Source organism: Neolamprologus brichardi, chromosome 18 (genome assembly GCF_056152115.1).
Source record: "Neolamprologus brichardi isolate AB-2024 chromosome 18, ASM5615211v1, whole genome shotgun sequence".
Lineage (NCBI taxonomy): Eukaryota > Metazoa > Chordata > Actinopteri > Cichliformes > Cichlidae > Neolamprologus > Neolamprologus brichardi.
Genome location: NC_142121.1, coordinates 18201028 through 18217322, shown reverse-complemented (window position 1 = coordinate 18217322; position 16295 = coordinate 18201028). Strand labels below are relative to the sequence as shown.

The 16295-nt window shown below is 42.0% G+C and overlaps 1 protein-coding gene across 7 annotated transcripts in view; it reads left to right on the top strand.

Moving 5' to 3' along the window:
• mib1 (MIB E3 ubiquitin protein ligase 1) overlaps window positions 1-16295 on the top strand; it is a 57240-nt gene that overhangs the window by 11065 nt on the left and 29880 nt on the right. For all 7 annotated transcript variants that reach the window (XM_006792112.3, XM_035908384.2, XM_035908382.2 and 4 more), the window contains 8 exons: window positions 653-719; window positions 1067-1271; window positions 2491-2674; window positions 3705-3849; window positions 3982-4115; window positions 4936-5043; window positions 5186-5383; window positions 6015-6166. In XM_006792112.3, the coding sequence (XP_006792175.1) occupies window positions 653-719; window positions 1067-1271; window positions 2491-2674; window positions 3705-3849; window positions 3982-4115; window positions 4936-5043; window positions 5186-5383; window positions 6015-6166 (1193 nt within the window). The remainder of the gene's footprint in view (window positions 1-652; window positions 720-1066; window positions 1272-2490; window positions 2675-3704; window positions 3850-3981; window positions 4116-4935; window positions 5044-5185; window positions 5384-6014; window positions 6167-16295) is intronic.

Here is a 16295-nt window from a genome sequence, read left to right as displayed (position 1 = left end):
ATCGGGTTTCTCAGTTGCATAACAGATTTGTCCTTTGTTATTCTAATAGATTGAAAGGAAGGTAGGTGGCATCTGCCTTTGGATTAAGTAAATCATGGATTAGACCCCCCGTATTGACGGTTTTATTTCGGCTTTATTTTATGAAGATCGGATAAATCCTGCAAAGGAATAAAAAAGAATTGCAGCTTACTGTATTTTCCAAACGCAGCGTGAGAGACCAAAGCGTTTCCTCTGTTGCGATGCCTGCTTCATGTGCACAGTACTATAAGATCAAACACATCCCGCTGGCTGCATGCAGTCCAAGAGACAGTTATTAATTTACTGAGACGTGTTGCAGTCATGACTTTGGCGATCCATCAGTTCAGAGGAGCGTTTGCACTGTCTTATGATGATCTCTGCCCTCTAACTCTGCTACAGTGGCTGCACATCTGAGTCATCACAAATGATATGATGCTTTCTCCGTGTAGCAGTATAGTGTTTCAGTTTCCTGCCATATACCAAGTTGCTTAGGGCACTGATATTGTGGGTATTGTAGGCAACTGATGTGCTTCTGCAACTAAAGTGCATAAATTCTCAGTGTCATTATCCATCACTATTCCCCTCTAATGGAATTACCTTATGTAACCCGTTCCATCTTTTTTTCCCCATTTAGTCGGACCTCAAATGTGTCCAGGATGCCAAAGGAGGGACATTTTACAGAGACCACTGTCCGGTTTTAGGTAAGCAAGCCGGTGATATGTGTCTGCGTCGTTATTGCACCAATTTGTTCACCTAGCATGCTGGTGCAGTGAATTCAAGGACATTCGAGGAGTTTTTCTTGTAGTAAAGTCTGTGTGGCCACTAGATGTCAGCACTACATAGTCACATGGCTCCAAAACCAGGTATAGACTCAGGTCATGCAGTTACAGTGTTCAGGTACTCATGGAATAAATTGTCTTTCTGGGTTTAAAACTGCAGCAAATTTTGATGTGTAGTATATACAATCACTCTGCAGTGCTGCCTCTCTTCAGGGCAACTCGTGCAAATTACATTTTTAATAAATCTAATGTTACCTTAATCGTCTCAGGTGAACAGAATGGCAACAGAAATCCTGGTGGCCTTCAGATTGGGGACCTGGTAAACATTGATCTGGATCTCGAGATTGTACAGTCCCTCCAGCATGGACACGGAGGGTGGACTGACGGCATGTTTGAGACGCTCACCACCACCGGCACAGTGTGCGGCATTGATGAGGATCACGACATTGTGGTTCAGTACCCCAGCGGGAACAGGTGCAGCGCTTGACATGGAGGCTCGGAATAATTGATTTACTTATTTTTTAGTATTTGACTACTAAAAACCATATTTCTTAGTTTTAGATAACCCCTTCCACTTAAGGTCATTCAGAAGCAGCAAAACACTTCTCAGCACATCTTCACCGTAGGATGTAATTATGCTTTTTAACACTCGAGAGAAGAGACTCTCAATAAATTAGCAGTCAATTTCTAGTGAAATGCATAATTAAAGTGGATTTTCTGTGAATGTAAAAGCACTTTGTCGCTTCTAGTGTTTATTAAATGTTCTCAACATGCTCTTTGATAGTGATCATAGATATACCTCGATCAAGTTCTTTTGGGAGTCGTTTAATATTGGGCATGTGGACCAGTAATGTAAAAGCGGTCTAAATTTAGCTCCCACTTTATTTTTATTACGTTGATGAGCTTAAATTATTCAAATGCTGTGAAGATAATTACTGGGGAGAAGACCTTTCAGACTTCTGCTCTGTTGGAGGTATAGATGCGCTTTCTCTGCTTTTTTTTTTTTTTTTTTTTTTTTTTTTTGCAGTTTAATTGCACAGTGAGGCTTATATCACTCTGTAACACGTTTGCCTAACACACGAACAAGAGGAACAGACCCTCAGAGGGGTTGCATCAGGAAGGGCATCCGGTGTAAAATGTGGGCTAAATTCAATATGCAGATACATCCACTGTGACTATCCCTTGTGGGTAAGGGAGTAGCTGAAAGAAGCTTGTTACAGAGTGATACTTCCTTGCTTCACATACCATCTTTGAATGAGTTCTGACTGATTTTAAAAAAGCAAAGTCAACAACAGCAATTTTTTTTACTATAGGTTTTTTTGCATTCATTAATATTGCCTAGAATTATGTTGTTGAAATAAATCCAAATTAAATAATGTTGTAAATTAAAGTTCCTAGCTAGACAATTCATGCACCATTTTTGTTTCACCAAAGCAAAAAAAAAAGTTTGCCCTTTTTTTTTTTTGCAAGCTTTGTGTCAGAAATCAAACACAACACTTTATGCTCTTACATTCACGTCTGGGGAGAAATGCTTGCATTAATTCAGAAGAAATGCCCCATTTTGCCCATTTATCGGTGCCTTATTATTTATTGCTCCAGCGTAGCTTGCTCAAATTCTATACCTCACATCAGCTATCACAGTTTAGGGGAGCTAGTCGGTGTTGCTTGAATGCATCGCTCTCTCTGCCCTCAGATGGACGTTCAACCCAGCAGTGCTGACAAAGGCTAACGTAGTGCGCAGTGGCGAAGTCGCAGCTGGTGCAGAGGGAGGCACTTCCCAGTTCCATGTGGGAGACCTGGTCCAGATCTGCTACGACATTGACCGCATCAAGTTACTACAAAGAGGCCATGGAGAATGGGCTGAGGCGATGCTGCCTGTAAGAGTTTAATAGATTTTCACACTGATTTGTGCAGAGTTGACCGCACTCACAGTCACGTTGAGGCTGTTACATTAATAGAAACAGGAAATAAATGTGGACATGTTTAAATCGATTATTTATGGTTAAGGATTTGCTGGGGGAAAAAAATTCAATTTATTTAATAAATGTGTATAGATAAATAAAATTTTTCTACAAAGAGGGACATGTAATGAAATTATTCATTGTAGCTACATTTGTCTTAGTTACTACAAGACTTTACACGCAGCATTGTGTAAAATCTATGGATGCTTTGCTGCCAGTTCTTTTAAAAAATCTTCTCTCAGTCTTAACATGACTTTATTCTTCCCGTATTATGAAGTTTATTCATCGCTGCCCAGCATGCCGTGGGTTATGTAACGCCAGTCTACTCCAATATGCCACTTGTCCCTGCCAAACTGGCCCCCCTCAGCAGCTAATGAGCCTTAAAACTCTGAGATGGGTTGTAGCTTTGATCACTAACCATGGCTGTTTGCCGCCTGCTGCCGCTTCTGCTGCAGCAGTCCCCGTTATTGATGACATCCTCCAGGACAGCCCCAGACCCGGCTCAACACACTCAAAGTGCCTCTTTCCCTTATAGCCGGGATCGAGATGATATAATTCAAAATTGGAATGCGTTATACTCTGTCCTCTCCAAATTGCCTGTATAGATGAAAAATGGTCTAGCAAGTAGAAGGGTCTTTCTTTTATATCCATCTTTTTTCTTGTGCAAGTGAGTACACTCTGAATAATAAGAACATTGCTCAAACATCTCTCATACCTTGTTTTTTTTCTGTCAGTGTTTTATTTTATAATAAGCTGCTCTGTGTAGGATGCTGGCTTTTTGAGCTGCTGTACTTTCCACATTATCCTTTCCCTCGCAGCTCTACTTTCCTCACTGCAGTCCCTCTTCATCTGTCCTCTGCCACTTACAGACTGTGTTACACAGGACGTAGCCCAAAGACAATAAGCCTTCATATACTAATGAGTTTGTCACAACATTTCTAAACAGACCCTGGGGAAGGTAGGCCGTGTGCAGCAGATCTACTCTGACAGTGACCTTAAGGTCGAGGTTTGTGGGACATCTTGGACGTACAACCCTGCTGCCGTCACCAAGATCGCCCCTTCCGGCTCCGCTGTCAGCAACGCCTCTGGAGGTATGTGCGAACATGCACCGCTAACTCAGAGAGAGCATCATTTTTAGTTTTTTGTCCTCGTTGCTTCATTGCTTTCTGTTATCTGGCACCTACATGCGATCAATCTCTGATGTTTTCCGCTCGTTTGTCCAGAACGCCTGTCTCAGTTATTGAAGAAACTATTTGAGACACAAGAGTCTGGGGACATCAATGAGGAGCTGGTCAAGGCAGCAGCCAATGGAGACTTGGCCAAAGTGGAGGACATTCTTAAGAGACCCGATGTGGATGTGAGTGCTCCAGCATTTTGATGTTTTGATATAAGGAACTGTTGAAGTTCTAGATGACTTTTTGATGAATGATTCTACCATTAAACCTATGCAGAAGATATAGGTACATTTATAATTGGAGCTGGAATACCCCTGGCTGTGCTCTGCTCTTCTCTCAGTATATTGAGGAGGCTATATTGAGGAGAGTCTCCCAGGAAACCTCTCAAAGATCCTCCCACCCCTGCACCTCTCTCAATCTGAAAGGCATTAAGGCTGGGCCCAAAGGAGGCACCAATGAGCACTGGTGTGCACTGCAGCACAGAGCCTGATTCACTCTCAGAATCAAGTGGAGATCTACAAACCCCACACGGTTGTAGATTTTGTTCTGACTCAGGCAGGAGGACAGAAATCTGTGCCTTCTATAGGTCTAGAGAAAAGATTACGTCAGTCTGCCATGCCGTCTTCACTTTAGAGAAAGGGAGACTGAATGAGTGTGTGTGTGTGTCATTGGTGAGTGCTGGCCAGATGCCCCGTTGCCTTTCAGTGGAATTATTTGCTTAAAGCTGAGCACACTGAGGCTGGCCAAGTGATTTGGCTGCCAGGACAAGAGACGTCTCGAGACTCCCAAAGGAGTTCACATTAATATTTATGCTCTGAGTTTTTGCAGTGCTGCAGTTGGTGATGAAACTTGCTCACACAACTGTGGATGCACATGTACAACATCCAAATATTTAAAACACACCCTCACCAGTCTCATCACCATATGTTTGGCAGATCTAAACATTAAACAGCACGCTGACACGCGGCCGTATTCTGAGTGACTCTTGATGTGTTTTTCCAGGTGAACGGGCAGTGTGCTGGACACACCGCTATGCAGGCAGCCAGTCAGAACGGTCACGTGGATGTCCTAAAGCTGCTTCTTAAACACAATGTGGACCTGGAGGCTGAGGTTTGTCTAATTAGAAAAAATAACCTGTCTCTGATGTGTGTTACTTCTTATCACAAACGCATCTCAGCTTTCTTTTATATTGCATTTCGCACCAGATTTCACACAACACTGAGTCATTATTTGGATGTGTCACTGTTCCCAGGATAAAGATGGAGACCGAGCAGTGCACCACGCAGCTTTTGGTGATGAAGGCTCTGTCATTGAAGTGCTGCACAGGGGCGGTGCAGACCTGAATGCCAGGAACAAACGAAGGCAGACTCCATTACACATAGCTGTCAACAAAGGCCATCTACAGGTGGTTAAAACCCTTTTGGACTTCGGCTGCCACCCTAGCCTTCAGGTATGTATCGCTTGACTTATTTACCTTTAAGAAAATACTTCATGGCATAGCTTAGTTGCTTACTTCCCCCGAATTTGTCATTGTACATGTATAACTAAACTGTGGGTGCTGCTGTGAAAGATATATAAAAAGATATATAAATGACAAAACAAGAGGATAAAAAGCAAATACTGTGTCAAAGCATACAATAAAAAACACACAATAAGGGAGCAAAGGTATAAATATTAAGTTACAAAGTGGCTTGAGTGTTGTGCGAAAGACTTCAATAAAGGCGCAGGACGTCCTACAGAAATTTCCACATTGTATACAACAAAACAGCAACAGTGTGGCGTTCACAGATGGTACGCAGGGCTTTCTACCTGTCAAAAAGGGAGTTTTTCCTTCCCACTGTTGCCAAGTGCTTGATAGGAGTTGTCTGATTGTTGGTGTTTTTTCTGTATTAATTTAGGGTATTTACTTACCATAAAAAGTGCCTTGAGGCGACTATTGTTGTGATGTGGTGCTATATAAATAAATTTGAATAGAATAAGCTGCTTTTGAAGTACATTGTAACACTTGAGGGGTCATTGCAGACCTGACTTGTAATTACCTTATTTAAACAGCAGTCCTTAACATAAGGTTTCCCCTTCAGGATTCAGAGGGTGACACACCTCTTCACGATGCCATTAGTAAGAAGAGAGATGATATGCTGTCAGTGCTGCTGGAGGCGGGTGCTGACGTCACCATCACCAACAACAACGGGTTCAATGCTTTGCATCACGCCGCCCTGAGAGGAAACCCCAGGTGTGTGACATGTTCGGTTTGGCGACTGTGACGGATGAAGGCTTGTTTCAGTGGAATCTGCCGATGCAGATCTCAGTTAATAACAGTTTCATATGCTCAGTGGAAGCAAAATTAGAGACATGTGCATTGCTTATGTCTACACACTAAATTAACCACATTTGATTAATTTATTTGTTGATTCTCAAATTCCAGAGATTAACAGGAAAGTCCCACAGAGAATTGCCTCAGTGAGAACTTTATGAATATGAATAAAGTGATTAAACGCCATATTGAACCCACACTGTGCGATACACCAAATATCTTGAAGTGTCCGTGTGGTGTACAAATCACATTTTAGTTGGCCTCCCTGCCCCAGAAATAGTGATGAGATGGTCTCAGTATATGAGTTGTTTTTTTTATTTATTTATCCTGGTGATTTAACCGGCTTGTTTCTGGCCTGGCCATTTAATAAACAAAAATGTCTGTGAATTTGTTATATGTAGGAAAAAACCCCTGGATATATTATTCACACTTTCCTGCATGAGATTAAATTTGATGTGTCATCAAACAGGAAGAGAGGATTAATTTCAATCTAATGAACCCACACAATGCACAGAATTATTCAAAACTACAACAAGTAGGGTTTATATTTTGCTTGTTAGCAGCTAGAAGACAGAGAGCCAGGCAGAATCATTCATTATCCTCCTCTTAATGAAGGATTTGGGCTCACCACCCTACAGGAATATAGTTGTACTTAGTATAGGTCCAATAACTGTTACACTTCTTTAACTGAGTCCTTCTGTTGTCTAGATGAGGACAGTCATGGGTTAATTTTATGTGGTACTACAGTATCTCAAAGGGAATTACCAATTTCATGCTGAAATTTGCTTCCACTGAATCTGCTGTTTTTTTGTTTAAGTTGAAAACGCTTTAAAAGAAATTTAAAGAAAAGTTATCCTCCTGTAAGCTCTACTTTGGTATCTCAGTTATATTGACTATTTAATTTAAAGAACTGTAGGCGTATCTATCTTTCAAAGGGATGCTGTGGTCTCCTGTGTTGACTGTTATATTGGTGCAGCTAAAAACCTGGAGCGTTTGTGTTTGTTTGCACACTGTTTTGCTATTCCACAATTGTGTGTGGAGTGGCTTGCAGTGCAGCACTTCGTCTTGTCCTTGTCGGTGCTGTTCCTGGCCAGCAGGTTGATTTTCCAGTCTTTATCTGTTTTATTCTGCTCTCTAAGCCATGAGCATATTAAAGATGGCTCTGAGCAATGACTGTGTGTATCAGGTTTATCATCCACCTCTTAAGGTGATGGAAATTGATGTTTCATCGCCACGGTAAAGGGAGTGGAGCAGTTTGTAGAAAAGTTAACATCTGCTTTCCGCTGTGAGTGCTTCAGGTGTGTGTTTCCGCATGAGCGTGGTTATCCCAGGGTAAATGTCATTCCCCTTCGTTGGCATTTATTCCTTTGGCACTAGGACAAATGGAATTAAGGTCACAGGGCTGTGGAACACCTGTCAAAGGTCACAGGCCTGGTCCAGCCCCTCCACATCTGGTACCCTGTAGGTCAGATTATCTAAAGCCAGTGCCTGTTTCCAACATTGATTAATTTCAGATTGAAAAAACCTCCTAAAATCACTTTATTAATACAGAAAACTGCATTTATCAAGGCTAAAATCTGTCCTTGTTCAAATGTATTGGCAAATTTAAAATATTATAAGGATCTTAAAGTTTGTGGGGCTATGTTTTATTTTTTTTCAAGCCAGCAAATAATATCAGCTATAACAGCAGCTGATATTATTTGCTGGCTATATATATATATATATATATAAAATTTCAAAAACAAATTGCAGATCCAGTTTTATAAAATATATTATATTAATATTATAATATATAAATTATAACTTAAATGAAATATGAAGCCAGTGTTGATACACGGCATGCTCTGGAAAAACAAAAACAGGTGCAGAAATATGTTAAATGAAGTCTGCAGTGTTTCATTTATTTTCTGTTATTGAAATGATACAAAACTAGCCTGCCTGCTTCTCTTCAGCAGGTAATTCCAGAGTTGATGATCCCTGAAATTCTGTAATTAAACATGATTACATAGATTCAGGGTTGTCTTTGTTGAATCTATTTCAGAATTGATTGAATAAATTGCAGAAAGAAGTGAAAATGACAGACAGGAAACTGAAAAATTGGCCATATGTTTGCAGTCCGAGTCTGTCTGTGTTATCCGAGAGGGTGAGGGCGGAAAAAATATTGCAAGGCCACCGTTATCTTTTATTGCACAACCTTTAAACTTTAATGAACAACAGTAAACATGCTCAAGGAATAAATGGCACCGTTAAACAAAAAGATATTTGCATTTTAAATATTTAAATACAATAGTCTGTGTCGGGTTTGAGAGTATATGTTAGAGAGCTGACCTGCTGAAAGATTCATTTGAGTACGGTGGTTTCTATATCAAAGGCCCTGTTGTGCTTGCTTTGCTTGTCTCAGTCCACGCTCTGTCCCCATGCCGTCAGAAAGACAAAGATATATGTCACCTTCTGCAGTCTGCCCATTTACTTTTATTTCACACTCGGGCTCCTGCAATATTGTGGAGACGGTCTACAAGTCCTAAAGCCCTCGGAAATGTCTCCCTAGGCTGAAGTGGGAGCACCTTGTCTGGCGTGTTTTTAGTGGAGAGGCAGTTGTTTTGACTGAGTGCTTAAAGAAATTCCCGACATACTTCTGTAAAAGGGGGGAAAAAAATGTAAAAGCCTCGATGGCTGTGGATGAGAGTTGCTTGAAACTGGAAGCCAATCGGAGAGCATTGAGATGGAGGATATCAAACAAAACCCGTCAGGTTAATAAGCCCGATGACCTGCTTGTGTTTGAGCACAGACTCTTTTGGCATTCGTGGCTCAAACAAGTGTAAAATATAATTTTCTTGTTGCCGTGTAATTCCACGACAATGCGAAAAACAATTTAAAAATGAGCTTCCTCTCTTCTGTTACGCTAAGTGATGTATGTTCTAAACATCAAATGCTGGCTTTTGGGTTCAAGTAGAGACTGCGTCAGAGTCCCTGGTGTGTTTGTAATGTGTTATGTGCGTGGGTGGGTCTTCCAGCAGTGGAAACAAGATTGAGGAAGACACATAGGAAGAACCCTGTGGGTGACAGATGAATCTTTCAACTTGGAGTCCCAAACACTGAGACAAATCAACTCTACCAACAGGCGAGCAGCAGGAACTGGGGAGTTGTACTATATTTTACCTTGTTCATTACTCACACACAGACACGGCTGCAGCATGTTAAGGCATTTCCTCATAAATTAAAGCTAGTTGTTAAGTTTTACAATTGCTAGTAAATTGAAAGTGCTGGTATAACCAGCAGTAACATGTCCGGGAAGAAGGATTTTCTTGTGTGTTCTCCCTGTGTGTTTACCACAGCTCTAGCCTGCAAGGGGAGCCTGGCTCATCTCTGTCTTTCCCCTGGGCTGCTCGAAGCCAGTAGCTGCTACAATACTGTAAACAATACGATTAATAGCCCATGACTCATAAACGGGCTCTAAACAAGCCCTGCAGCGGCCGTCCGTACCCTTTTACGTGTCACCTCCTTGTAATATTTGCCCTCCTCCCTCTCCTCTTATAGTTCTCAGCTTTCTTTTAATACGGCAACATACAGGCAAAACCCCATATGATAATTGGCTCACCTGAGGAGATGGAGGGTTGTGCAGGAGATCACACTGTGCTCTGAAATGCAGACATTTATTCCCCTTGTAATGTCGGCACTAATAGGCACCACCATAATGGTAGTATTGTAATAGGGATCCCACTTAGAAAGGAGTGGAGACATGGGTCAAATGTTTGCATTAAAACGTTTGCATGTTCAGATTTTCTTTATCGCTGACATCGATGACACAGGAGGTTTGTTCACTCTTGCTTCTTTCAGCCTAATTGAGTTGGACTGCTTTGATTGAGAAAACTAGTGCTTGTTAGGGTGCACAAATGCATTTCATGGTCATTAGTCCAATGAAAAACAATTTATAACCAAGTTTGTTAAATCGAATTGAGATTTAATCAATGTCTGTATGCTATACACACATCCTCTTAATTGCTTTAAATAATTAGACAAATTACATCTTTTAGATCAGTTGTGGAACAAATGATTTAGCACTGACTTTTATATTTATGTTTTATATTTTCTCTCTCTTTTTTTTTATTTTTTAAAAAGGGCATCTAAGGCATTTCTTACATGCACTGCAGTCCTGGCCTTTTCTAGGACGTTCCCGCCGATAGAGACGTGTGTTTGAATGCAGAGATCTGAGGCACAAGGGGATTAATCAGTTAGGTCCAGTTAGGTTCATTAACATGCTAGGTGCAGAGAATAGCGCAAATACCTATTCACTCAGGTGAATTCACAGCTAGCGAGGGGTCGTCCCGCGTCCTCAAGCTCAACGCGAGGCAACATCCTCACCTAAACAAAACACACTAAATTTCCAGAAGAAAGAAAGAATGCTCACTGGAACGATCTCTTGCTGTGTGGTACATGTGAAAAACAATAACTTCTGACAATGTCCTGACCAGATGCCCTTGACATTTTCTGGAGTTCATGTGTGCGGGCAGGAGACGTCCTATGACAGGGAGTTAGGTTTGCGCTTCCTGCTTGTTCTGCACCCACAGCGAGTGAATGTGGGAGCCTGTAGCTGTTTGCTCCTGTGATTTGTGCGTGAAGCTTCTGTCCTCCGAAGCATCTGGCTCTCATCTACCCCAGCTAGTCTAACATCACTAACATCAGGCTTAATGAAAAGGAGGCCAAAGAGTCTGAGTGTGCTTGTGTGTAATGTACATTGTCTAAACGGCTATATTTTGCTCCTTCTTGGGTTTCTTGCAGTCTTGCTGTTGTATTTCTTATTCACAATCTCTTTTGCAGTTCTATTGTACCTCTGCGGAGCAGCTTCCCCCCACCCACCTTCCTTTTGCCTGCTCCCACCCACAGTGTAATTGACTGTTAGCATCTAGTGACAGTGAGTTTAGAAAGTGTCTTAGCAAGACAGCCGTACATTCTCACACAGACATGTGAGTGGTGTATTTCTGAAATACTGCACACCGCACTTCTGTCCCCCTGCTATTTTTGAAACAGCCGTTGATAGTCTGGTGAGATTATAAATCCCTGTGGAGGCAGAGAGAGGGGAAACACAGATTCAGGAAAGGGGACCATACAAGAGTTTTGAAGCTGCGATTGGATTCTTTATTAGTCAAATGAGACAAGTTTAGCACAGTCACTGAACACTCCAGATGTTGCTGGTGGAGAGAAAGCCATAAGCCATCATCATCAAAAAGTAGCCTGCTGTTATTCCAGTGATTGTTTTGAATGCGTCACAGCAAAAGGAGCTCCGGTAGTCATCAAAGCATAGCTACAGCTGGTTGAAGGGGACCAAATCCATTCAAGAGGTGATTTGGTTCCATTTTACCAGCTTTAGCAAAGCATTGTGGAGTCACTGTGTCAGAGACAAAACGCTTGAACTGTTGAAAATACAGCAATCTTTTTTTATCCAAAAAAGGAAGGAGGGAAACACATGAAGACATTTTTTAAAAAAATTGACACGTGGCTCATCACGACATGCAAACCTACTTGTCGGGTTTCTTTTTCCTATTTTTTTCCTTTGCCTCTTCACATTCATCCACTCCTGTGTGACAAACAGGTACATTTAGCACCCTCCACCCCATTTACCAGCACACCAATAACACACAGGTACAGTTGATTAAGCTTACCCAACTTTCTCCTTTGCTGCCTCCCAGGCAGTCTATTTATCCTCCTCACTATCTTTTTAAGTTTTATGTTTGCCCCCCTCTCAGAGAGTGAGAAAAATTGTTCCCTGAGAAAAGGATAATAATAATCTGTGGCACTGCACTTGAGTCAAATGTCCTGGAGTCATGAAGCAATTACAGGCTCTGACAGATGGGCCCTGCTGCAAGCACGCTTCTGCTCCGGTCACCGAGACGCCCAACAGACAAATGCAGAGGCATAACTACATACACACTCTCTCACTCATACTCCTGCAGCAGCACTGAGGGGTGTCAAGTCACAACATTCATTTAAACCAGTCATTTAAGTCACGGGGACTGATTTGCAGTATAAAGAGTACTGTGAACATTGAACAGTGACTGAGGGCAGATTATTTTATGTCTCTTTCGGGGCTCCATGGTAGTACAGTATTGTACAGTTTTGTACCTAAAGTCATTACAGTTCATATAAAAATGATCAAGAGCACCCACATGGAGAAGTATGTTTCTAAACTTATTGTAGTTGTTGCTAATTATGAAATCATTAAGCAATTTCTGCTATCGTAGAGACATAAAGAAATCTCCATATTTTAGCCATGCATAGGGGTGTTATAGTTTTTTCTTTAAAATCTTAATAGCTGCAGTGTTTTTTCTCATTTGTGCTGCAAAACACTTGACTCGAGCACCCGTGCTGCATTAAAATACAGTCAAGTGACATTTGTTTGGCACTTTTTTAAAAAATATTTCATTCTTTCATGTGCTAACAAATGTCGAAACAGCTGTTATAATTATTGACTTTTCCTGCCGTGGCACAAATTAGGTTCTCAGAGTGGCCGGCGACAGCTGAGGGATATACCGGACTGCTTGTAGACAGGATGGAGGTCAACATAGGGCCAGCTTGATATGGCACACCAGAGGCAGGTCTATTTGTAACATACACATGCACATTCACGCTTGCTCACATACACACACGTAGACACACACTGTCCCTCAGAGTCAGGTGGCCGGGCCGCTCACCTCGTCTAAGGGCCATAACAGGGCAAAAGCACGGGGGGACGACAGGCACTTAGCATTTGATAATGTCAGCATCTGCTGTGTTTGTCACTCAGACAGCAGGTCATTGCTATTGAAGGCCTGGGTGAAACATGCAGGCGCGAGCCACACAACCCCACCTGCCTTTGATGTTTTGACAGAAAAGACAGCGAGAATATGATCCACATGGGTATAAATGCAGGGGAAAAGGCTTAAAAGCCTGCTTCACTCTGTTTTTCTTAAATTAATAAAGAAGTTGGTTTGTATTTTATTTTCGATTGGGATTGAAATGACCTTTTCTGTTTGCTAGTTCCTCTGTTCCTCAAGGACTTCTTATAAGCTAATTTGATTCCATTTAGCAGATAGTAAAAACTGCAATTGACAATTAAACATTGTTCAAATTCTCATGTATTTAAAACGTTGCAGTATTCCTCATACTCGGAGAGACAAAAATTAATCCGAGCAAAACCCAAATAAGGAACGAATTTATAGAATACAAACAGCTGTATGGCTTAAATGCGTATAACAGTAGATAATGTGTTTATTGCACTCCTATCTTCTCTGCTTTGATTTTACTTTTATTCAAAAGAAGGAGAGTAAGTCAGGCCTTCACTTAGCATATTAATGAGTTCATGTGACAACAGCCTATATACTATGGTTGCGTACATACTCCACTGCAGGAGTTTTTATAGAGGGATTTTAAAGGCGTTTATCCTGTCTTTTCAAAGGTCGGCTTCATCCACATTTACTGCAGAAAAGAGAAATCGCTAGTATGAATTTATGTTCTTTAAAGTTAAGCCACTGAACTTGGTTTGATAGTTATTCACTTCCTTTAACACACTTGTTTTTATAATTAATATATCTTTCATGTGCTCCTGTTTTTTTTTTTTTAATCTGGAGCCAAATTTGGGAGAATTGTGGGTTAAAGGGTGGTAAATCTGTGCTAAAATTGGTACAAGCCTTATATATGATCCAGACACGGGCTGCAGCGAGGGTCAGAATAGGTGAGAGTGTTAGATATGAATAGCTCTCCATGCAAACGACTCCCCGCCTCCCTCTTTCCCCTCCTCGCTTCGTTTCTCTCACTGCGCTTCTGCCTATGTTCTGTTGCCTTTATTTGTTTGAAACAGTTGACAATTGGAATCAGCTGACAGGCCAGAGTTGACCCTGATCCTGCATTGTCACTTTTTGATGGTCTAATCTGGCTGCCATGCAGCCCAGCAAAGCATTTGGCAAGCATAGCAAACGTGAACAAAGAGCACAGAAATCAGAGAAAGGGAGGGGAGAACGGGGCAGCGGGGTTGATGTGGGGTGGGGATGTCGATAAGGGCACTAGCATAAAGGAAGGGTGGCCATAGTTAAACACACAAGGTTGTCAACTCGGAAGCTATATGTTACAGCAATAGGTTAGAGCCGGGTTGTGACAGCAGCAATAGCGGCCACAGTTCATTCTGCCTTCTCAGCAACAATTTACCGCTCTTCCGTTTTTTGTTTTTTTAAATTATTATTATTTATTTTTAAACAGCCAGCAACCGTGGCAGGCTGCTGGTTTAATTCACCTTGCTTTCTTTCCCCACTTGAACTGTGCTGCAGCACTGGAAAAGATTATGGTATTAATGGTCCAACAGCTCTAGCATACCACTCGCTGCTCGCTGAAGTTGGTGCTAAGTTGCAGCTGGCTGAATTTCAAGGGCTGTAATGCAGCAAAATCACTCAATAATGAAAGGAAGCTCTGTTCATATGACACTCTCACAAGGCAGCTGCTCATAGCTGGTGTAGGTTGCTGTCAGAGCCTAAAACATGGTTGCAATCATTTTATGCCAAGTAATTGTCAAATGAATTGTTAACGTATCTTGGATGAGAGATTTTTATTGGCCAAGTCAGCCAGTTTGAGAAAGCAGAAACTTCCCTACAGCGAGTATTGCTGCAGTGAGACTGCCCAGAGACAGTATAGCTAATGTATGAGCCTCACCACTTAGATTAATTCACTCTTTTCCTGCCTCACTTTTACCTTTGTTTGCCGTTTTTCTTTTCACCATCTGACACAAAGCATAAACGTATCCTGTGACAGTGCTGCACATCAGTTTTCCAGAACGAGGGCTCGAACCTCACCAAGAATACATACTTCTTTACATTCCATAGCTATCATATGTTCATATGGGTACATAAAGAAGTATGTGCACCAAGGAGGTAATCTTAGATATGAAATTTTCTCACCTCTTTCCAAGGTCAGGAAGTTAGGAGCAGAACATTTTTCCTCACCGTTCTTTCTCTCCCAAGTATGGTAGTCTGCACTGTAAGGTGACTTTGAGTGTAAATTCAGTTCAACACTCAAGGCTTTCCTTTTGGTTGCCATGTAAGGCTGAACAGCCAGTCCCCCCGCCCCTGAACATAACAGAAGTTTTAGAGTCCATACCATAGTCGACTGTCCCAGTGACCCCTGCTGTCCTCCAGGCAACTGGGAGAAACCAGGAGGCTCAGAGGGAGGAATACAGCTTTTTTTTCCTTTGTACTTTTTTTAAGGCAATCAAAAGGTGGCCTTTTTCTCTGTCCAGGAAAAATGCTGAGGAGGTAGATTTGAAGTGGTTGGAGGTTTAAAAAAAAAAAAAAAAAAAAAAAAAAAAAAGCAGCAGAGTAGATAAGAGTTTTCTCCTTGGGGGGGAAAAGGAAAAAAAAAAGTGTTGTAAGGTGCGCTCGCTCTCGTATGACGATCATTTGCTGTGTCCTGGGAGCAGGGGTGCACCTATAAGCTGAGCGGTCCCGCTGACATACTAAACATATCACTTCTCTCCACCCACTAGACCCTCGCTTCCTCTCCTCCACACCATCATTTCGTTCTCTTATTACACCTCCCGCCCCAATTTTGGTGTCCTTTCCCCCTTTAACCACCTCTCACGGACCGATATGTACCGTCCCCCCTCTCTCTCCTGTCCCTTGTCTCTCTGGTGTCAGCAACGTCCCCAGTGGCTAACTGGAGCGCTTGCTGATGTTTGAAAATCAGGGTGATCCAAGTTGAACAGGAAGCTATTGTGAGCAGGATTTGGGCTTTAGGCACAGAGGCAGGCCATAGGTCACATGAAGGCGCTAATGCCCACTCAGCACTTGTGGATTGGTCCTGGTCTCCCCCCCCCACCCCCCCAGCACACACACACACCGTCATCGCCACCTCTCTTTCTCCCTCCCTCTCTCTCTCTCCCTCTCTCTCTCTGTTAATCATTCCCTTTACCACACATAGACTGTTCTTGCGACCCCCTTTCCCTCTGATCAAACCTCACTTGTCTGTGTTTACAGTGGAACCAGTTGTTTTATTGCCGGGTGGACCAGATCAATAACCATTTGCATGG